Source organism: Astyanax mexicanus, chromosome 20 (genome assembly GCF_023375975.1).
Source record: "Astyanax mexicanus isolate ESR-SI-001 chromosome 20, AstMex3_surface, whole genome shotgun sequence".
Lineage (NCBI taxonomy): Eukaryota > Metazoa > Chordata > Actinopteri > Characiformes > Acestrorhamphidae > Astyanax > Astyanax mexicanus.
The window spans coordinates 8,819,857-8,843,018 of record NC_064427.1 but is presented as its reverse complement, the minus strand read 5'-3'; the positions used below and the strand labels follow the sequence as shown (position 1 = coordinate 8,843,018).

The following is a 23,162-nucleotide window of genomic DNA, read 5'->3' as shown; positions in this document are numbered from 1 at the left end:
TAAAATTTAGCTAGCTTACTTTGTTCATTTGTTTTTATTGTTTTGTTGTCGCTCAACGTCAACTTGCATCCTGTGATGGTTTCAGCACTGCGGACAGCGGCAGAATTACCAGAAACAATATGCAAGACTAAATAGATACTTAATAAAACTCTTTATTTAGGAAACGAATAATCAGGATTCCTCTAATCATCAAGAGTCCAATAAATTATACAAATCAAACAAAACAACATAAAATCAGTTTTCCTGAAACTCATTTGAAAAGGTCGTTGGTTATAATGGTATCCTCGTGCTGGTCGTGGTTTGCCGTTAGTTTCTTCTTCTTTCCAAACGTAGAAAATGAGTTGTAGATATCTAAATCTCCGTGGCTGGCAGGTCTAAATGAGCTCGGCGTCCCAGGGATGTAAACGTTATGCTGATAGTCAAACCGAGGGGTCCAGCAGCGATCTGTAAGACCACCAACCTCAGATGATGTCTTGTAATCTGCTAAAATAATAACAAAATAGGTTATTACTGCAGTAAAATCTCTGTTTCAGAAAAACATGAGAAAGTATATTAAATCAGTAAACCATAACTGTGATAAATGATAAATGCTACTTTAACTTACCCCACATATGGCTGCCCCAGGTCCAGTATTGTGTTGCTCCAGGGCAGGCGCACATATCCGAGTGGTCCAGAATGACTCTGCGCTGTAGGGTCTTCACTACTGTTGCAGAACTGAGCAGGGGAAAAAAGAATATATATCACCTCAGTGTGTGTGTGTGTGTGTGTGTGTGTGTGTGTGTGTGTGTGTGTGTGTGTGTGTGTGTGTGTGTGTGCGTGTGTGCGTGTTTACCTTTTGTGGGCAAAATTCTGTTGGTTTTTTAACAGCGTCCAGTCTTTATTAGCTTGTTTAAACTGCAAAATCGAGAACAAACATTTTTAGGATTCATTTAATGAAATAATGATTCTATAAGTCATTAGCTTTTTTTTTATTTGTACAAAATTTATGTTTACTTCAGAAAGACATGACAAGGTAAAACCACAATAATTTAAAATAGATATTATCAATTAAAAATTATTTGTCCTTAAACTTTAATATAGCGCACAAATTATAAAATAGATTTTTTTTATTAAAAGATCATCCATAACTTTAAAACAGAATGTTAACAGCATTGTTTTTTTTTTGCCCTATAGTGCCCCTCAAGCCCAAAAGTGCTCTCTTTAATCAGAGAAAATGTGATGTGTTGCTGTATAGACTACTTGATGAGGTGCTATATTAGTGTCCTCCCAATCAGATCTGCATTTGATGGTAGAAGAAAAAATACATTGCTGTCAGTAACGACATAAAGTTTAATAAACTAATTGTATCTAATCCACCCAGGAGGTGCCGTTTAATTTTTACTCTTTAAACAGCCTGAATCTGACACTACTGAAGTTGATGGGTTCGAAACAGAAAAACTGGCAAACTCAAGAAGCTAAGACACGGCAAGAGGCGAATTGTGATAACTAGATAACTGGGTCACAGCAAGGCATGAAAACAAGTAAATCTGCCACATTTTCATGGTCACTCATAGCCCATTAATGTGATCCATGCAGACCTCACTTAAAAACAGGACAGCTTCAGAGATATTATCGAATCCATGCCTGGGCAATTTCAATAATGCTGTATATTTATTTCTGTGCTCTAACCTTGGACAGCAAATATCAGATTTCAATTCCAAACATTTTTCGAACCTTGCTTGCTCGTCAGAATTATTCATTTAGTGGATGATGCTCTTGAAACTGGTTAAGGCTGAGGATTAAGATTAGTGAGCCAAATGGCCCAAATTAAATGTCATTAGCTGCATGACATTTTGCCACTGAATGCAACCATGGATTAGTTAGAAAAGGATGAGTTAATTAGTAGCAGGCTAGCGAAAAATCTGTAATCAAATAGCAATAACAAGTATTTTACAAATAAGTTTAGTACATTACACCTTCCACGCTATATGTATTACAATTGAAAAACGTGGAAATATTTTTTTTAATTCAGTACATTTACTTAAAAAAAAGTTTAAATAACTTTAAAGTTATTTAAACTGTAATATGAAACCTATGAAGTTGATGTAACTGAACCGTAGAGCATAGCGTAATGACTGTAAAAAAAGTGAAAGGTTGAAAGGTTGATCACGTTTACGTACCTCTCTTAGGGAAGCATTAGTGTAGTTTGCATTAAGCCTTTGGATCTCTGGACTCCAGGTCGACGTGTTGTTTTCTACTGTCCTGCTATTATTAATGTGGAGAGCTGACCCTGTCGGGCTGTAGGGCTTCAGAAACATAAAGTCACTTTTAGATGACTCTGGAGTCAAGCACATTTTGTAGCAGTAGTTTTGACCCAGTTGGGCACCGCTGTTTACATCCATAGTATCTGCAGCTCCATTGGGAACTGGAGATATGCGCACATTTAAATTAGATTTCATGTCCTCGGTAGTGGAGGCCTTGGGGCTGAAGCCACAACAGGAGTTGTCATATTTGGAAAGCCTGCGCCTGTATCCCTTAATTGCAGCCAGGACGATGATAGCCACCAGAAACGTGAAGGAAACTGCACCTAAGGACACTATTAGATAGAGCGCATGGTCCCCGGGGCGCTTCGGGAGGTCACTGAATTCAGGCTCGCTGTCAACAACAGACAGAATGATGGATGCTGTGGCCGAGAGCGACGGCTCACCGCTGTCCTTGACCAAAATGAGCAGTCTGTGCGTGGTAGGGTCTCCGTCCCTTAGGCTGCGGATCATCCTGACCTCCCCCGTGAAGAGGGCGATGCTGACCAGGGTGGGGTCTGTGGCTTGGAGCATTTGATACAAAAGCTTTGCATTCTGACCCTCATCCACATCCGTGGCTGTGACTTTAGCCACAAGGTGTCCTGCATCCGCTGATGTGGGAATGATTTCGTTGGCTGCCGTGCCATTTTCCGGTAGAGGGGATACTATCACTGGGGCATTGTCGTTCTGGTCAAGTACAAAGACATTCAATGTCATGTTGCTGACCTGTGGAGGAAGTCCAGCATCCTTGGCTTGGATCACTAGCTGAAAACTCTTAAGCTGTTCTCGGTCGAAAGAACGCAATGCATAGATGTTGCCGTTGTCTGAGTTGATGGACACATATGTGGACGCTGGCGCCCCTTTAATGTCAGTTTCCAGAACTGAATAGGAAAGGTACGAGTTTTGTCCTGCATCTGCATCCTGGGCTGAGATGGTGAATACTGAAAAACCTGGAGGGTTGTTCTCCGTCAAGTAAACATTGTAAGAGGGTTGCTTAAAAACAGGTGCATTGTCGTTCACATCGGCCACCTGGACCACAATGGTCTTCCTGGTAAAGAGTGGTGGAGAGCCCATATCTCTGGCAGTGAGGGTAATGTTGTATTCCGGAACTTTCTCTCTGTCCAAAAAGTCCGAGGTAACTAAAGTGTAATAGTTCTTAAAAGAGGAATGCAATTGAAATGGTACATGATGGGGAATCTCGCAGTCTACATGCCCGTTTTCTCCTGAATCCTGGTCCATCACGCTGATGACTGCGATTACTGTACCAGGCAGTGCATCCTCCTGGACTGGAGCGGACGTGGAGGTAAGTATGACTTCAGGGCGATTGTCATTGACGTCCACAACAGTTACCAGCACCTTACAGTGGACAGCTATTGCATTGGGCCCTTTGTCTTTTGCTTGGACGTAGATCTCGTGCATAGTAGCCTTTTCATAGTCCACGAGCCCTCTCACTCTAACTTCTCCAGTCCTTGGGTCCACAGAAAAAAGCTCGCGCACCTTGGCGGGTGCGTGCCCACTGAAGGAGTACATGACCTCGCCGTTTAGGCCCTCATCAGGATCCGTGGCGTTGAGTCGGATGACCACGGTACCCCTGTGTGCGTTCTCCATCACCTTCGCGCGGTACGTCTCGCGCTCGAACGCGGGCGCGTTGTCATTGGCATCCACCACCGTCACGTTGAGGTGCGCGCTTCCAGAGCGCTCTGGAGAGCCCCCGTCCACGGCAGTGATCACCATGTGGTGCGCACCCTGCTGCTCCCTGTCTAACGGCCTTTGTAGCACGAGCTCAGCAAACTTGCTTGCGCGCACGTCTAGTGCGAAGTGCGCGTTCACGCTGAGCAGGTACGAGCGCAGGGCGTTCTCGCCCACGTCCGCGTCCTGAGCGCTTTCGAGTGGAAAGCGCGAGCCGGGCGTCGCCGACTCGGAGATGTCCAGGCTAAAACCGGCGCGCGGAAAGCTCGGTGCGTTGTCGTTTACATCCAGCACTTCCAACTCCACGCGGTGTAGCTCGAGTGGGTTTTCTAAGACGGCTTGCAGGTGAAGGAAGCACAAGGGGCTCTGTTCACAAAGTTGTTCGCGATCGACGCGTTCGTTCACGAATAGCACCCCGTTTTCCATGTTTACCTCCAAGTAGCGCCTCCTGGTGCCCGAGACAAGCCGAAACTTGCGCTCGGAAAGCTCGCTGGGACGGAGCCCGAGGTCCTCAGCCAGGTTTCCCACGAAGGCGCCGTGCTCCATCTCCTCGGGAACGCTGTAACGGAGCTGAGCTAGCGAACCGCCCAGCATAGAGAGCATCAGAGCAGTGTATGGAACCTGAAACACCCGCAGCTCCATGGAAAATCGGGGAGAAACCAAGTTACAGTTCTAGAAAAAAACTTCTGAGATTTTTTTTCGCTGGAAAACTTGAGTGCAAACGTTTGTGAGGACGCACAACAGGAGCATTGTTATGAATATGGATGGAGTGAAAGGAGAGATCAACTCACCGGATTTGAAGGTTAGGGAGTGAGAGTGAGAGAGAGAGGATGAAGGAGGAAGGAGGGGGGTAGCTGTATTTATCAGTTATGCGTGTGTGTGTGTGCGCGCGCGCGTGTATGTGGAAAAAAAATACAGGGAGTGAAAACCTTTAAAATGCCCATAAATAAAAATAATAATAAAATAAGTAGTAATTTAAGCTGATGTACGTTTTTTATGAAAACTACACTGACACAAATTATGTATTTAACGAATAAATATATTCCGATCACTGTTTACTGTAAAATCCTTAGGGTTTTTATCTTTAGGGGAAGCCTTTCATAATAACATGTCTTCAAAAAAAACTCTTTATTGATTTATTTTTGGTTAAAATATTATTAAAACCGGCTTTAAGAACATTTAAGGATTTTTTTTAATTGCCACATATGATATATATATATATTCAGAATGCAGTCATTTAAATTAACAGAATAACCGATTAAGTATCTAGAAAAAAATAATATTTTTTAAATAATTGTTCAAAAATCTTAAAATGAGAAGTATATGATCTATCATGATGACGTATGCCTATATACAACATCTTATTTGAAACGCTATCCCCTATAAATTGCATGTTACAGAAGAAGTGGGAAAAGTCATTGTAAGTCATTGTAAAAAAAACATTTCTACTGGTTAATTCATTAAGAACTTTTGACAATGCAAAAGTTCCATTGTGTTTAAAAGCGAAAAAAGAAAGGACCACGACATAATATTCCAGTGCAGTAAATTACAGTACAGTACAGAATATGGCAAAGCATTGCAGTTTTAAATCAACATTTTTACTGTAAATCGGTGTTGAAATATATCACCCACAGTGTTAATTAAATGTTATTGTGGATCATTTACTTTCTTACTTCTGACTATGGGTACCAAAATAAAAACAAACAAATAAAAGAGATAGATAGGCATACAGCCAGAGAGCCATATATATTTAAACCTAAATGTAGGTTAGGAATGTCATAGCTGGACCATGGGTCACTTCACTCCTTCCTCCGGCTTTCTCTTTGCGTAAAAGCGCGCCAATCTGCCCCCCCCCCCCCCAATCTGCCCTCTGCCCACCGCAGATGGCGCTCTTTTAATTAATGCTCCGGATTAAGGAGAGATCATTAGCGCACAGTGGGATTAAAGTGGCTTTGTGGAAAATAATCCCAGTCAAACACGGGCTCCTCATAACATTTAGCCCTGTTCCATTACCTTAAGTGCATTCTTAGTGCTATCAAGCCACATTTGAGTTGAGTCGCAAAGGACAAAACTGGAACCTGCTGATGGAAACAAACACATTAATTCACATTAATGGATCAAAAAGCAAAACACAATCAGCCACGTAACGATCAGAGAAGCATCTATCCTCCTCTTCCCGAGGCTTTAGACATGCTTTACAGCTAGCATGGAATTTAGGAGAATTATAATCATCATTACAGATTTATAATAATAAAAAAAAACATACATACCGAGCCAGTCCAGATTTCCCTGGGGCCCTAAGCAACATTTGGAGCGCCCCTCCTATACATAGACTCAGTGAACCAAACTGGCTATGTGTTACAAACGTAATCATATTACTAGTAAGTTATACAATATTATTAATTGTATCAGCTGCTTTAGGTCCATTTACACTGCCCCGCCCAACAACATTTTCTTTAATATTGATTCAAACATAGCTGAATATTTATATTATAAAAAATCAAATAAGCAGCTGTGCAACACTAATTCTATGACACCTGAAGCGGTTAAGGTGGAATAGAAGAAAAATAAGTCAAGGTTGCTGTTTATTTTCCAGCTTGCAGCGTTGTGTCACCTTAAATGGCAACTGTTTTGTCAGCCACTTGTTACGAAAATGCCCAATAAGCAAACCAGAGTTAGTGTGACTGTGTGACTATAGCAGCAGCATTTAAGGTGGAACTAAAGAACTCAACATAGCACTTTGAAAGTATGGAATAGTCAGAGCATACTGGTTCTTTTTTTAAAGTGGCTAAAACTATTTATACATTTATAAAACCTAAAATATTATATTATGTTCAATTTGTAATGAATACATTAATATGTGTGTCGTTTATCTTATTTAGCTAATAATATTTAATAATATTTAGCTAATATAGCTAGTATATTGGGGATGGTGTGGGCTTTGGTTCATACCCTGTATGTAAAGGTTTTTTGTCAAATTGGATGTTTTCCAACATTACTCAACTATTCTGAGTTAGGTGCATATTTGTGGCCAAAAAACATTCAAAATTGAGATATTTAAGTTGAATCAACTTATAAAAACTGAGTTTAATCTGTTGCCATTAACCAATGTTTTAAGAGGCTTTTGCGCAATCTATTTGCATACTGTGTGTGTTCTTGGTCAATAAGATCCAGGCTACAAGTTCAAGTTAATAAACTTGTAGCTCATATAATATGATTAACTATCTGGCCTCTATGATGTAGGCTGTAAGAGCAAGCATAATGTACACTGTTGTATTTGATAAGTACAAAAAATATTAAAATAATCGAAGTACAAACCTGTTTTATTCACTTGCCCATAATAGTGAAGTTATTGCACAAAGCAATTGATATAACAAAAAAATACCATAAATGAAATAAACGTACAAACTTACATCTATATATTTGTAATTTTGTCTGTCTGTATCTCTATCCCCGTTTTTCATTCTAAAAGTTGTTTGTTTTTGGTAGCCTGACTAATTAACTCATCCTTTCCCAACTAATCCATGGTTGCTTTCAGTGGCAAAATGCCCTGCAGATAATGACATCAAATGTGGGTCATTTGGCCCACTGCTCTTAATCTCCAGGCTTAAACAAGTTATAAGGTCCTCATCCACTAGATGGAAACACCTAAACAGTAAACAATCAGGCTTATTGACTAATACAAACATTCTACTTCTCACCAACTATTTCTCTCTACAGTTTTTCTCAGTAGCTTTTGGTGCATTTGTTAATATTAATATTCGTCAATATTTTCAAGTTTATATAACAAAAAAAAATCTGCACCACGCAACAACCATCTTCATTCGAAATCCTTATTGCTTGCCCCAAAATTATTTATGTCAGTGAGCATGTCAGACAAATCTGTCACTGATGACAGCAAAACATATTCCTCATATTCCAAATAGCTAATATCCTGCTCAAAAATACATTTTGTACACTAAATAACTTTTTCGTTATAACGTTCACCAACTGTGTCAAAAAACAACAAACTTGGATAAACATTAAATACTTCTTTTACAGCTCAACACATGTTCTCTATTAAAGAGGAAAATATTGTCAATCACAGCACAAGCCCTTTAAAAATGTTAACAGTTGATGGCATTACAGAAACACAATTTCTCTTTTACTCTCTACCAGAAAACCACCAACATCATACCATTTTATTGTTTATATTTAGAGTTAATTTGATTTTTACTGTAACCCCTCTATTTTATTTTACTTGAGTGCCAAATCTGTGCCTATTTGGCAACATACATCTACACATGACTGAGTGATGTTTACTGTATAAAATGTAGAGTACACAAAAAAATACTGCAGTCTTGCAATAAAAAAAATATTGTGGTAGGGATATGAATTTCATGCCAAATGACTATAAACTTAAATTATAAGCTTAACATGAGACCATGACACATGCCTTAAAATTATCCAGTTATTAACATATTTGGAATAACAGATAAAATAATTCATATTAAAACCCCATACAGAAACAAAGACATATTAAATGAATAAAAGCATTTTTTATTTAATGCATTCTAGTAAATGGTGCTCCTTTAAGACAGATCAGCAGCTTGAAGAAAAAAAAATACAAAACATAAAAGAATTGAGTCAAACGTTCAACCTAGTACATTAACCCTTGTGTGGCGTTTGGGTCTGTGGGACCCGTTTTCATTTTTCATCAAATGATACTAAAAAAATATTTTTTCTAACTCAAACTCATTGGCATTGGCTCATTTTTTGTGAAAAACATATATCAAAACACATTTTCGATAAACACACACTGTACACCTCCCCCCCCCCCCCCCCCCCCCCACACCCACACACACCCACACACATTTATATATATTACATACAGTATGTTTGGCCAAGGACTAATAAACATTGCTTCATTTGTACATTTGAAACTAAACAAATTTTCTACTCATATCTTGAGTTAAATTCATTTTCTTTTGCATTTTATTAAAAAGCTAATAAAAAAAGAGTAGCACTTTTTGAAAGAAATGTAACATAAGAAAGGTAAAGGGCAAATATTAACCATGTAAGCTGGTTATATTGCTTGCAATTTAGGTGAAGCAAGCATGTGTAAAGCGTTTTAAAAGTGCTTAATTTGGCTGAAAGTAACAAAATAAACGAGTAACAAAAATATGAACACCACACAAGGGTTAACTTTGATAGCAGCACACACTCACTGTGGCATTGTTTCGATAAGCTTCTACAATGTCACAAGATTTATTGCAATCCAGTGTTGCATTAATTTTTCACCAAGATCTTGCAGCAGCATTGATGATGATAGAGTCTGACCTGTGCACAAAGTCTTCTCCAGCACATCCCAAAGATTCTCAATGAGGTCAAAGTCTGGACTCTGTGGTGAACTCTCTCAATCCATTTGTGAAAATGATGATCTCATATTAACCATGTAAGCTGTTTATATTGCTTGCAATTTAGGTGAAGCAAGCATGTGTAAAGCATTTTAATGTAAAATTGCTTAATTTTGCTGAATTAAATACAAGCGACAAAGTAAACAAAAATATGAACACCACACAAGGGTTAAGAAAATATTTTCTGACATCAGTTTTACAAGTGTTTGCCTGATCATTAACACAACATGGATGGGAAGTGTCCTTGGGGGTGAATAATAAGTTGGTTCTGGTTAGTTAAATCCTTGTTTATCTATAAGTATATAAATAGGTTAAATTAAGGTGAAATGGTTAAAAAGTTAAAAAGAGAAAAAATAAAATTGAACAGTCTATTTAGCCTCCTTTGCCATGCACTTTAGATAGAAACACTTCACATGTCTTGTCCAGCCCTGGCAGTCTTCAGCAGAAATGTCTTTGCAGCCAGCATCCGTTGCATCCCAGAGGAACATTTGGTCATGTGACTGATGATACTTCACCTTCCACTTCCAGAGTGAAAAAAACTGTGTGGAGGAGAAGGAACATAATTCTGGGATGGTTTGCCCCACATAGAAAATATTTTATTTACTGTAGTGTTTTTGTTCTACGTTGCACAATTTGTTGCACATTGGCACTTTGTGTTGTCTATAATGCATCAATTTAATTTTGTTTCACTGTGATCTTGTACTCAGATGAAATGGCATTAAAATTCCCTTGACTTGACTTGATTTGATAAATACTCTGGATTTATATAAATATAAGTTTATAACATACATGAAATACCCATACAAATATGTATATGTACATATTTGATAAATGATGTATGTTCATATGGTATTATACAAGACATACTATATGTATTTTATTATTTTACTATAGTTTTAAAAATATATATATAATCTACAGCAGTTTGTGTAGTTCTAGTGCCTCAATGCATTGCAGTCTCTCTCTGAGGCTTTCTGTTGCAGTTATTGTTGTATTTACTGTTCTACTGTAATATTGAGTTATAACTCTTAGTAACTGTTAATTAAGTTTGATGTGTGTGTGATGAGGTTGGTCGTTAAAAACCTCATTTCATAGTTTACTGTGCAGTAATATGCTACTGCCAGTAGTCTCCCTTCTGCTACTGTATTTGAACTTTACTGGCAACATTTGGTTTTATCCACGTAGTGCTTTTAAGTGCTGTAAGGGTGAAATAAGCCAATAAAAGATAAATTTCATTGAAAACCACTGTTTCTCTTCATAAAATCTTATTTATGTATGCTAATATGTATGTATAAATGGCATGCTTAAAACGCCTTTTGAAGAGGAACATTTAAAGTATTTAAATGTTTAAACAAATTAATCTTGGTCTCATTAGACCATAAAACATGGTTCCAGTAATCCATGTCCTTTGTTGGAAACTGTTTGCTGGCTTTCTTGTGTACAGACTTCAGAAGAGGCATTCTTTTGGGGTGACAGCTACGCAGACCAATTTGATGTAGTGTGTGGCGTATGGTCTGAGCACTGACAGGCTGACCCCTGCCTCTTCAATCTCTGCAACAATGCTGACAGCACTCCTGCGCCTATCTCTCAAAGACAGCACAGCATTTTGATGTGATGCTGAGCACATACACTCAGCTTCTTTGGACGACCAACACAAGGTCTGTTCTGATTGGATCCTGCTCTTTTAAAATGGTGAAAGATCTTGGCCACTGTGCTGCAGCTCAGTGTTCAGAGAGTTCTTTGCCATGAGGTGCCATGTTGGAACTTTCAGTTACCAGTATGAGAGAGTGTGAGAGCTGTACTACAAAATTGAGCACACCTGCTCCCCATGCACAACCCATTGGAGGGGATTTTAAAGGGAAAATGACAAGCAGCGGTAAATTTAGACATTCGGGGGCATAGTCTCTTAGGATCTTTCCTACTATATATGATAGTATATATTATTTAGCACACTGTTGAAAGAATGCTGTGTTTTTTTTTTATGATGTATCACGTGAATAGATTATCTGAAAGTTGGACACATCTTTTTAAGAAAATTCACTTCTGATCAAAACAAAAAAAAAACACTGTAGCAACTGAGAAAAACTGTAATACTTTTATTTAGCTCACTGAGTTGGGGTCTTTCAAAGCTGCACCTTCTTGAATAGCCACAGGGGGTCAGCAGAGACTTGTGCCCCTCACTGTAATCACAGCAGTATCCCTCAAGGTCCCACAACAGCCAATCAAAAGAGGTGGTCTTCTACCTTTTTTATTATCTCCCTCCCTCTCTTTCTCTCTCTCTCTCTCTCTCTCTCTCTCTCTCTCTCAGAGATGGGGCAGGGTGCCACAGACAAAGAATGTGAAGAATTCCAGAAGAATGTGGGCACTGCCTCGCCTCACACACATGTATAACACACACTTGCATACGCTACAGTGTGAGAGAGAGGGAGACACTGGCAGGATGAAAGAGAGAGAGGAAAGAGGGAGAAAAAATAGAGAGCTATGGGACCCCCAAACACCATTTACACATATGATATAGGCAAAAGTGCTTTATTCAAACAGGACAATGCTTGTCCACATACATACTGCTGAAAATGTATTGCCAGACAGATCCCTTATTGGAAATGTATTATTTATGTATTGTATAAAAGACATGCAATCAACACTCAACACTGCATGGGATGGATTATCACAGGACACCATGAGGAACCTCTACAACTCCAGGCTGAGACATCTGGCATATTGCATTACACATGAGTTTACACTAATTTACTAATTCTCTATATTTTAGCTCAGTACGTTTTAACCAGTACAAGTTTACAGGTCTAAATAATTTATTCAGGCGAGATAAACACACCTAATGCAACCTATGCAATATAGTGCGGATGGACAGAGAGAGAAGAAAAATACAGTATTAAGGAAGACAAAAACAGAAGATATGACACAGGTATGTTCCACAAACACCTGCTCTTCAGCTGTGTCAACTCAACCATTCCCACAGAAATGAGACGGCTATTTGTGGAGAGACAGAACAGACTGCATGTGCCTGCAGTGGCTCTAGTCTTCCAGCAGACAAGAAGAAATTGAGACAAGACTCACGTCCCAGAGATGTGGTTTAATATACCCCCCCCCCCCCCCCCCAAAAAAAAAAACAGTTACAATAAATCATGTCAGCATCTCTGTTAATGCTGAACCAAACTTCAAAGTCGGTGTTAAAATTGTTACACAATTTTTTTCATAAACGTTTTTTTCGCCAATATGTTGGCATAACACTGGTGGACAAAAAACAATTGTCACGAGTTCTTCTAAAACTATTGTTATGAGTAATATAACCCATTTTAGGTACTCTATAGAACCCATTTTAAGTAAAAAAAAATAGTAAAGAATCACCAGGAGTCATTTAGGAGAGCTGTTTTCCTGCCTACTCCTGCCTATTCTATCTATCCCATTTTTTCCACTATTTGGAAAGCCAGTTACCCAACCCACTCATTAGGTGTCACTAGTATCACTAGTAATGTTCTTAACACTTAGAGCGCAAGGTCTGGTACATGCCTCCTCTGAAACATGTAAAGTCAGCCACCGCTTATTATGGGGTATAAAAAAGGCCTCTACTACAACAAATTTGCCATTGTTAAACCAACCCTAATAGTATTAAATGAGCACAGCAAGTGTTAAATTAAACTCTAATAGTGTTGATTTTGCATTGGCCAGTTTATAGTATGCTGTTAAGCATGGGGGTGGATGTATCATTTAAATTGAACAAATAATGAACTTTAGCTGTCTTTGTGTTTGTTCAGTTGTATTGTATTGTGTATTGTACATCAAGTAGTGACCCTGACAAAAACAATTGTCCTAAAACACGCAAAAACTAACATGCATATGCATGCACAGACACACACACACACACACACACACACACACTTAAGCACTTATGAGACAATTTCCTCTCATGGAAGATAGTTCAGATGATGCACCACAAAGATGAATCCTTTGGAAGAGTAAATGGATTCAGTCACCGCCTCTTTTACAATTGCCACTGATGTAGCTTTGCTGGGTAGCCAGCACTCAGCAAACTGCAGCCTTTATTTAAGAGAAACATTAATTACCAAATGCTAAAATAAATAAGTAAGTTTTTAGTCTAGATTGACTGTATATGAGTTGGTGGAGGTTTTAGACTATTTAGAGATAGAGCACAGATGCAAGCCAAGAGCAATGTTTTGACCTTTATTGTTAAGGAATTTTGAGATATTAAGTATGACAGGTGTAACCTATGTTTCAGAAATCACTAAAATACCTTTTTCCTTGAATATGAAGCAGAGGGTAATGGGAGTCACCACAACAGTGTGTGTGTGTGTGTGTGTGTGAGAGAGAGAGAGAGAGAGAGAGAGAGAGAGAGAGAGAAAGAGAGAGAAAGGAATAGGGAGGTGAACATCAGCCTACTTTTAACAATTACCAGATGTATAATTTTTGGGTAAGATTACTTTTATCACTGTTTTTTAACAGTTTATTATTGACAAAAGTTTGACCTTAAACTATTTTCCCACAAATTTCTGCCCCATGAGGAAACAAAAACAGAATGTTTTTCATTCTTACACACCGGTTATCCTCTAATCCAGGTGGCTATGTTGTACTGACTGATTGTCTAGAGACCGGTTACCAGGACACATAGCACATTCACTTTTGATTATTTAAATAGGCTGTGTCACATATGCCGGGACACCATGGTTACTTTCCGTTTCCGTGTTCTGTTTTTTTTCTCTGTCTCTCCCTTTCCTCCCTTGTTTTCCCATGTTTAATGGAAACCTTTACAGAAAATAACTCTCAGAACTGGCTTGTTCTTTGCATTCCATGCAAAACTGAAAAGAATGAGACTCAAATGCTGTTCAACATTCATTCCTCAGTTAGTTATTCTTTTGGCTTCTTTTCCTGTTTCAAAAAGCAACCGATTTTTACATATATATTTTTGTAAAACTTATACACTTTTGTATAACTCAAACTCACTACACTAATAGTCTCATGCTGGCCTCACAGTTAATATGATTGATTTCCTGCTGTTAAACATACTTTTTTGATATTGTTAAAAAGGGAATAAGCACTATGCGAAAGTTCAAGATTACTTAAACCAAGGTCTCATATCTTGCTTAGTTTTTGATAGGACTGATTATTAGGAAAGTCCAACTGTTTGGAATTGGATCAGAACAGAAAAACTGTGAATTAGCCTATAGAAACAAGGCTTATTCTTTTTTGGCCACAGCAAGGTATGTTATGGGGTATAAAAATACCTCTACTACAGCAAATTTGCCATTGTTAAATCAACACTATTAGTATTAAATTAACACAGCAAGTGTTAAATTAAACTCTAATAGTTTTGATTTTGCAATGGCCAGTTTATAGTATACTGTTAAGCATGGGGGTGGATGTATCATTTAAATTTAACAAATAATGAACTTTGGCTGTCTTTGTGTTTGTTTAGTTGTGTTGTATTGTGTATTTTACATCCAATCAGGGTCCTCTTTAATACGTGGAGTTATGTGTCATAACTAAGTTTTGGGAGTGATCCACGCCCTCACTCCTCCCACTTCCATCCCTATTTAAACCGTCACTTCCTCTCTACCTACTCATTAAACAAACCTCGCACCCACCTCCTCCCCATCTTCCTCCTTCTTTAATTTTATTCTCTTCTCATGTTTCTCTTCATGAGAGGGGGGGCTTCGGCTTCACGCTTTACAGCGAAGCTGCCCCAAACTCCATCCCAAATACTCTGAGTTCACCCCCCCTCTTTTCTTCTTCTCTGCCCAGTCAAGGGCGTGGGTCAATACTAGCAAATTTTGTCTTAAACATGCAAAAACTAACATGCATATCCACACACAGAGACACACACACACACACATTTATGCACTTATGAGACAATTTCCTCTCATGGAAGATAGTTCAGATGATGCACCACAAAGATGAAACCTCTGGAAGAGCAAATGGATTCTCTGGCAAGCCAAACTCTGGCAGTGGCGTCGTTCAACCACTGAGACCCTCAACCCATGAAGTGCCTCCCTGCCACATGAGTATGCATGTGAGAATGTGTGCAGCCTGCAGATGCAGAACACTTGTGGTTTGAAGACACACGATCTTCACTGTGAAATTTAAAGTAAAAGAAGCAGAGAATGTCCATTTATGTACATTTGAATTTGCAGGTTGCGGTATCATGCACTCGCCAGCACAGAGAGAGGACTACAGTGGTTTGAACCCAGCCAGTGCAGACAGGAGAGGGAGGAGGAAGAAAGGGATGAGGGGAAAGCAGAGTGCCGGCGGGGCGGTTGGGGTGGCGGGGTTGATGACAGCTTATAATGTTAAACGTTTAAAATGCTGGGTGAGGAAGTGGCCAAACACAGTATCCTATGTTGTAGAAAAAGGAAGAAGGAAGGCTTCGGGAGATTAGGAGTGGTGACTAAGACGTTGTTAAATGATAGTTTACAGAAGGATTTAGTGCTGAGAGGTAGGGATGAAACCACAGAGCATCTCACGATATGATATTATGACAATATATTGCCCATGATAATGATCTGAAAAAGATAAGGACATCATGATACTCTGATTCTGCGATGCTCAACATTTTGCAAGACAATTCTCTTACTTTATGACATCTGTGTTACTAAAGAGGATAAAATACTCCTAAATAAGCAAATACCAGAAATTTAAATGTATTTGATAACCAATATTCTTCATTGCAGATTTACCATCTTCATTTGATTTGAACCACCAGGTGGAGTATACTGAGTCAAACTAGGGGGGGTGGGGGGGGGGGTTTAGAGCATCGATGTTTCAATAAAATGTTGATATTTGACAGCACATATTAATAAGGTATCAAAAATAAAAACTATACGATATATTATTTCTATATTTTTTTATTTCTGTATACTGAAACGCAAAGTAGTCAACATTCATACATTTCATACATGTGAATAAATAAGGTCAGATTAAATCTTAAAAATTTCATTGTTGTATTGTTACACAGTGTTTGTATGGCATTAAAACAACTATGCTGCGGACAAAAAAAGGCAGGTTATATTTATTTTAGCCTGTAATTGCAGGTAGGTTTCTACATTAAACATTTACCTGCAGTGACCTGAACTCTTTCCTCTACTTTTTTCTTTCCTTCTTCCCCACTGGACTCCTTCACCCCATTATCCAGCTGCTCACTTCCTTTTTCCATCCCTCTCCCTTATTTGGCCCTTCTTTTCACCCTCCCATGCCTTTTACACCTTTGTCTCCCTCCACCAAGTTTAGCTTTCAGCTGCCTCCTCCTCCTCCTCCTTCTTCCAGCACTCGGCCTAATCTATTCCAGAAGACTGGCTACCATGGAAAACACATAACAAGTGCACATACTTTGCAACGGGCCAAGAGCAAAATAACACAGAGAGGGGGAAAAAGTGGGAGTGGGGGAACAGACAGAGAGGAGGAGAGGGCAGGGGGGTGGGAGAGGAGAGAAAGTGTTTATTCAAAGTCAAAGTTGCCTCCTTTGTTGTGGTAGGGACCTGTCTTATATTAGAAGCCTGAGCTCCCTTCAAAGTCTGGAAAGAGGGGAAGATGAGCCAAGAGGAAGAGAGCGAGCGAGACAGAGGGAGACAAACAGAAGGGGGAGACACTCCTATTTTGTCTGAAACTGTTCGACTTGGACGTGTCCTGGTGAGAAATGGCTTGGAGAAAAATGAGCTCGGAATACTTGAGACACGAAAGGCGAGACTGACTCCATTGAGAGAATAGGTAAACTATGCACCGAACAGGCTCTCTCTCTCTTACACACACTCACACACACACACACTCACACACACATGCTCCATTCAGTGCTCACAGTAGGCCTCTGCTCAAGCAGCTGAATTACAGATACACTCAGAGCATAGCTGTATCTAAAATAAAACATGAGTGGTGGTGAAAGCATCTCAGGAGACTCAGGAGCCTCTATGATCTTTCTCTCACTTTTTCTTTCTCTGTAAGATCTTATTTCAACATTTCTGCATTTCATCTCCAAAAAGAAAAACACATTTGGGTGGAGAACCTCAAAAAAGAGAGAGAGAGAGAGAGAGAGAGAGAGAGAGAGAGAGGCAGTCTTAAAACATGGAACAGGGAACAGGGTGCGGGAGAACAGAATGAGGGATCATTTTTGGGATGAAAGGTTACCACAATACAGCAGACATGTCAGGTGTGTAGAGACACGACAACGCCCAGGACAGGGATGAGTCTGTATGTCTGTCTGTCTGATTTTAATCTCGTATGAATCAGCAATATGCATACACAGTTTTCATTCATAGTCAGTAAACAACTGCAAAGAAAAGTAACCCAGCATGAATCTGACATATATACGTAGCATATACAGTATGATTGTAATAATTGTGGCATGTTTTATTTTCTAAAGAATGGAATTTAGAGTTTAATGTTTTACAGTATTAGGCATCCACTGAAATTAATGGAACCTAATGGGAATCTACTGTGATTGTGTGTTTTTTTTTTTTTTTTTTTTTTTTTTTACAGTGATTTTAATTCAGTATGAATCTGCACAGGGTGCAGGTTTTACTGTTTGACAAAAATAATTATGCAATAAATGTAATGCAGTATTATTGTGTAATCTAATTTTTACAGCAGATAAGGACTAAATGATCAGGGATTTTTATGAATGATTTTTATGATCAGTATGAATCTGCAGTTTGTGTATTTTTTATTTTAGGTTCTGATAATAAAGAGTGATTTTTATCCAGTATGAAAAGATCCATTATTCAAAACAAATTAATAAGTATATTTTTTCACTGTCTAACGATAATGAACATGGGATGAGTTTAATGCAGTATGAATCTACATTGTAGGTTTTAAAATCTAACTGTAATAACAGTTGATAAATTTCAGTCCAGTATGAAGCTGCAGTTTGTGTAAATTAAAACTCTTACTGTAATAATTAAGGAGTGATTTGTATCCAGCATGAATAGATTATTATTTATATACTTATGATTACATATGCTGTTTTTTACAGTCTAACAGTAATGAACATGGGATGAGTTTAATACAATATGAATCTGTAGTGTAGTTTTTCATAGTCTAACTGCATTGACTGTGGAATGAGTTTAATCCAGTATGAATCTGTGTTTTTTTACAGTCTAAGTGTAATAACTATTGAGAAATTTCAGTCCAGTTTGAATTTGCAGTATGTGTTATTATAAAGCTTTTTTTATTAGTATGAAATGATCATTATTTAAAACCTTCAAAAAAAAATGTATGCTTGCTTTTACAGTCTAACAGTAATAAAGATGAGATGAGTTTAAACCAGTATGAATCTGTAGTGTAGTTTTACAGTCTAACTGTAATAACAGTGGATATATTTTAATATAGTGTGAATCTGCAACGCATGTAATTCTAAATATGTAATAGTAATATTTGTGAAGTACCTTCAATAATAATCCAGTATGAATCTGTAGTAAAACAGTATGAACTTGCAGTGTAGTTTTTACAGTCTAAATGTAACAGCTTTGGAGAAATTTCAGTCCAGTATGACTGAATGATGATAATAATAATAATAATAATAATAATAATAATAATAATAATAATAATTGTGGAGGATGATTTTAATCCAGTATGAATCTGCAATGTGTAGCTTTAAATCTCTGGCCATAATAATTGTGAAAGGAGTGTAATCCAGTACGAATCGTCAGCACGTACTTTTTACAGTAATAATTGTTTAATGAATGTTGTTCTGTGCTTGGCGGCACTCAGTAATAGCAGTCATGTCTAAATCCAGCACAACAACAATGGAATCACAAAGCCTGCCAAGAGACACAAGCTAGCCGGGCTATGTTTGGGAATCTGGAGCAATTGCACAGATACTTTTGTCTCAACCACTAAATTTCCAACAAATTACAAATTACATTACATTTACCTTATAAATATCTTTGCCTTAGTAAAAATAACGGACGTTTAATCTCACTTAATCCAGGTACAACAGCTAAAGAAAATCTTCCGCAGACTTTTTCTACTTCACTCTCACAACTCCCTCCAGCCGTTAAGTCCAATACGTCTTTTCACGACACCTTGTCTACGGACCACTACATTTGATTACCGCAGGAATGTTATGACCTGCTAAGTGCACAGACATCTCTCTCCAGGTTCACTGAAATACCATGCAGATTAGAGAATGACAACCAAAAGTTGTCTCTGGATCCTATAGGAGCCTGGAGCTATAGCTACAGTAGATATGGACGATGAATGTGTGCATATTATGACCATTGACCTGTGAGCAAACTCAGGAAATGTGACATGGTCCATTGAAGCAGTTCAGTACTGCCAAGAAATCTCAAACTCACCATCCATTCACTCACACGGCACTCTCTCCAGCACTCCACAGCTCTTTTGCTAGATGGGGTACAGGGGTGCTGGAGCAAAGGGGCGGGGATTACACATATTACTAACACTTGCTGGCTGACCGGGTGTCTGCGGTTCTGTTGTGGTCAGAGAAAGCGGGGGTGGGAAGGACTGACAGTGTTACTGAAATCCCAAAGCAATGTTCATTTTGGAATTGCTCTTTGCTTACATACCTCCCTCACACTCTCTTTCCTATTTTGTTAATTTCTAATAGAGGTTCATCTTACTTGCTTCATTTCTACTAAAACGTTCTTCTCATATATATATATATATATATATATATATATATATATATATATATATATATATATATATATATAATACAAAGCAACAGCAACTGACAAGGATTATTATGCTTCATCTTCAGTACCTGTTATATTTTATCTCCAGGACAACATGTGAAACCTTATATTATTTGGGTATTTGACTATGGTTTTGCTTTTTTTTTTTGTTATTTGACCATTTTTATGACTTTTTTAACAGTGCAAAAATATAAAAAAAAGAAAATTAAAATAAAAAATAAAAGTGTTAGTATGGACAAAAAAACTATATATAGCTTATAAATATATAAATATATGATTAGCTGTATGTTTAATTATAGATAATAATTGTACTAATATGAACCAGCAAATCAGAATCAAATGTCAGCATTTTAATTATTGGCCATGTTAGTTTTTGTTAAAGTTGTTTCATTTCACCCATGAAATTTACATTTAAGTTCACATATAAACACATTTAAACATGCAGGTGTGAAATTTAAGGTGGAATAACTAGAACTGTAATAAAACAAGTTGGAGCACTTGAATTTCACGCCTTTACTATTTAAGACAGGACAGAAGATCAAATAAGCAGCTGGCAAACACTAACTATGTAACTGCTACAGCACTTAAGGTGGAATAAAAGAAAAGGAAGTTAGTGTGGGTAGCTTAATTCTCCAGCTTGCAGCTTTGTGTCACCTTAAATGGTGCAGTGGTTTACTCCAGGCTTAAACCACTGTAACTGCTTCACTGTTTAAGGTGGAATAAAAACCTCAACTAAGCAAGTGTTGGTGTGAATGTGTAGAGGTAGTGGCAGGATTTAAGGTGGAACTAGTGTGAATGTGGTACCATTTAAGGTGAAACAAGTGTACATTGTGGGAATATAACTGCAGCATTTAGGGTGGAACAGTTTATTTATTTATTTTTTCCTGCTTCAGAGTTTGGCATATGCAAGTATATTTATGGCGTTGTGAAGCTTTTAAGGTGGTATATGTGCTGCATCCTTGTAAATATCTTCCCTAAACTATTATTTATTAACAATCCAACCTCAAAAAGAATGATCACAAATTTTCCTGACTTCTGCTTCATTAGTTCACTCTCATTGAGTCTTAACCCTTTCAGACCTGAATTATGTACTAATGATGTAAAAAATATCAATAATAATAATAAATAGAATAATTTCTATCTGTAATGCACACAAAGGAAGATTCTAATGTTCTAATATAAAATCTATATAAACCTTAAATCCAATTAACTAAAATAAGTTAAAACTTTTTTTTTTTACATCTACTACTATTAATTACTAAAATAAACATGATAAAATGTGTGATTAAAAATTACATACAATTAGTAGTAAAAAAATAGCTCTTTTCATTTGCCTCTTTGGCTCTAGTGCTAGGTTTTTTTTCCAGTGCAGTGGGCAGGGCTAAGCTATTGTTTTATTAGCTTATAAACTTTTTCATTGGCTCGATAATAGTCTATCCCTGATTAACAATTCCTCAAAAATTGTTATGTGCAACAAAACATAAAAAAATAGGAAAATATATCATGTCAATTGTAATGGACACAGGGTCTGAAAGGGTTAATTATCAATTAAGAGTCGTATTTCGTTTGATATTGGATACAACTCTCACTAACTTGACTCAAGGGAGAGACAGGGGGCTTCATTAATTTAAGGGGCCCTAAGAAGAGCATGTGTAGGGAACTTATAGGGTGGTCCAGTTCTGCGCACTTGTCATACCTTTAAATCATCTTTGTCATGTTGGGCAGCCAGCTTCATAATGCTGGTCTCAGCATGGTCATGATGGTCATGCTGACCAAACACTTGGTCAATCTGCAAAGTTGAACTGGTTATGCTGGTAAAATCCTCTTTTACTCTGCTTTGTCATGCCTGTCTTGTCTTGTTGGACATCCCCCACAGTATAATGTTGGTCATGCTTGTCATGATGATCTACCACTTTGGTCATGCTGGTAAACAAGCTTAATCATACTGGTTGACCAGCTTGGTCATGCTACTTGTGCTACGAAACATGCCTCATGATCTGGAGTTTGGTTTGGTTTGGGTTGTTAAATAACAAGCATCCACCTGCAGATCACATGGTAGCCATAGAACGTCAGTTACATTCCACATCAATGAAACTGAAAGGGTAAAACTTTAAGAAACATGGTGCTTACTATTACCATAAGTAAAACAAGCAGTACCACCAGCAAGAGCATCATTAAGGCAGTTTTAGCCTTAACTGTCAACTCTTTTATCAGAAATGTTTACGAAAACAGTAATGGTCTTGTGTATTTAGAACATCTCAGTATAGTTGCAGCTGTAGTAAAAATTTAACAAGGGCATCATTAAGGCAGTTTTAGGGTGGGTTTAGCCTCTTCTAAATGTTCCTAAGGCCCCTAAATCTAAGCACACATATCTACCGATGCTCCTGACCACTAGTGAAACAGTGGCTATAACTCTGAATCCTGCGCAGTGTCTTCGGGATGAGGGGAAGCAGAGGTGATGCAGAGCAGTTGGCCTGGCCGGTCATGAGCAAGCATGCCGGTAATTCCAACAAGACCACATAGTATCTGTATTAAATCACTGGAACCACCTCCGGATGCTGCCTCCAAATTCCAGGAGGGAGCCACTGCCTCAGCAGTGGTGTCATGTCTTGGTTGATTGGATCAGGTATGGTTAAGAAGCTTGTTCATGAGGAAAGTTAAGGTATGGGCTGGTTATGCAAAGCACAGGGTGTCCATGCTTCATGTTGACTGTTGTGGACACCTACACATGGTCAGTGGCTAAAAACGGGCACCTACTGCCCAACATGGAGTTTCATGTTTGATGCCCCAATTTGATATTATATTTGACATATGGCATTACCTCCTCAAGCATGGTAGAAGGGTGTCAAGGTCATGGATCCGGCTGTATTTAGACCCCATTGACATCTGTACATGAGGAGGTGTGGTTAAAACTGAGGAAATGAAATGGATGGAATATATCTGAGTCTATATATCACATATCACATTTTCTCTACTGAGAAGGACTCTTGTGGATCACTGTATAGTGGGGGTTGGCTCCCTATTCTATCTTGCTAGTAGGGAAGATATTTTCTCTTATTTTTTCTCACTGTAGAGAGCACTTTTCTGATGCCTTTTTCTTAATCATGCAGGCACTGGTC

The 23,162-nt window shown here is 38.2% G+C and overlaps 1 protein-coding gene across 2 annotated transcripts; it reads right to left on the bottom strand.

Moving 5' to 3' along the window:
* Nucleotides 1-136: 136 nt before the first annotated feature.
* LOC103034638 (protocadherin-10) lies at nt 137-4,808 on the bottom strand. 2 transcript variants are annotated; one of them, XM_022681042.2, is made up of 4 exons: nt 2,160-4,808; nt 833-894; nt 605-714; nt 137-483 (listed from the first exon to the last, which is right to left on the bottom strand). In XM_022681042.2, the coding sequence occupies exons 1-4, from the start codon at nt 4,608-4,610 to the stop codon at nt 251-253; spliced, it is 2,856 nt and encodes a 951-aa protein (XP_022536763.2). In that variant the 5' UTR covers nt 4,611-4,808; the 3' UTR covers nt 137-250. The 2 variants fall into 2 exon arrangements, with proteins under 2 accessions (XP_022536763.2, XP_015458064.3); XM_015602578.3 differs by having other exon boundaries at nt 137-480.
* Between the last annotated feature and the right edge of the window lie 18,354 nt (nt 4,809-23,162).

Bases quoted from the DNA above. Each gene is read 5' to 3' on its own strand.
- LOC103034638 (XM_022681042.2), bottom strand. From the start codon at position 4,610: ATGGAGCTGCGGGTGTTTCAGGTTCCATACACTGCTCTGATGCTCTCT. The intron at 895-2,159 runs GTACGTAAACGT...TCGATTTTGCAG, and splicing joins CTAATGCTTCCCTAAGAGAG to TTTAAACAAGCTAATAAAGA. The intron at 715-832 runs GTAAACACGCAC...TCCCCTGCTCAG, and splicing joins CAGAATTTTGCCCACAAAAG to TTCTGCAACAGTAGTGAAGA.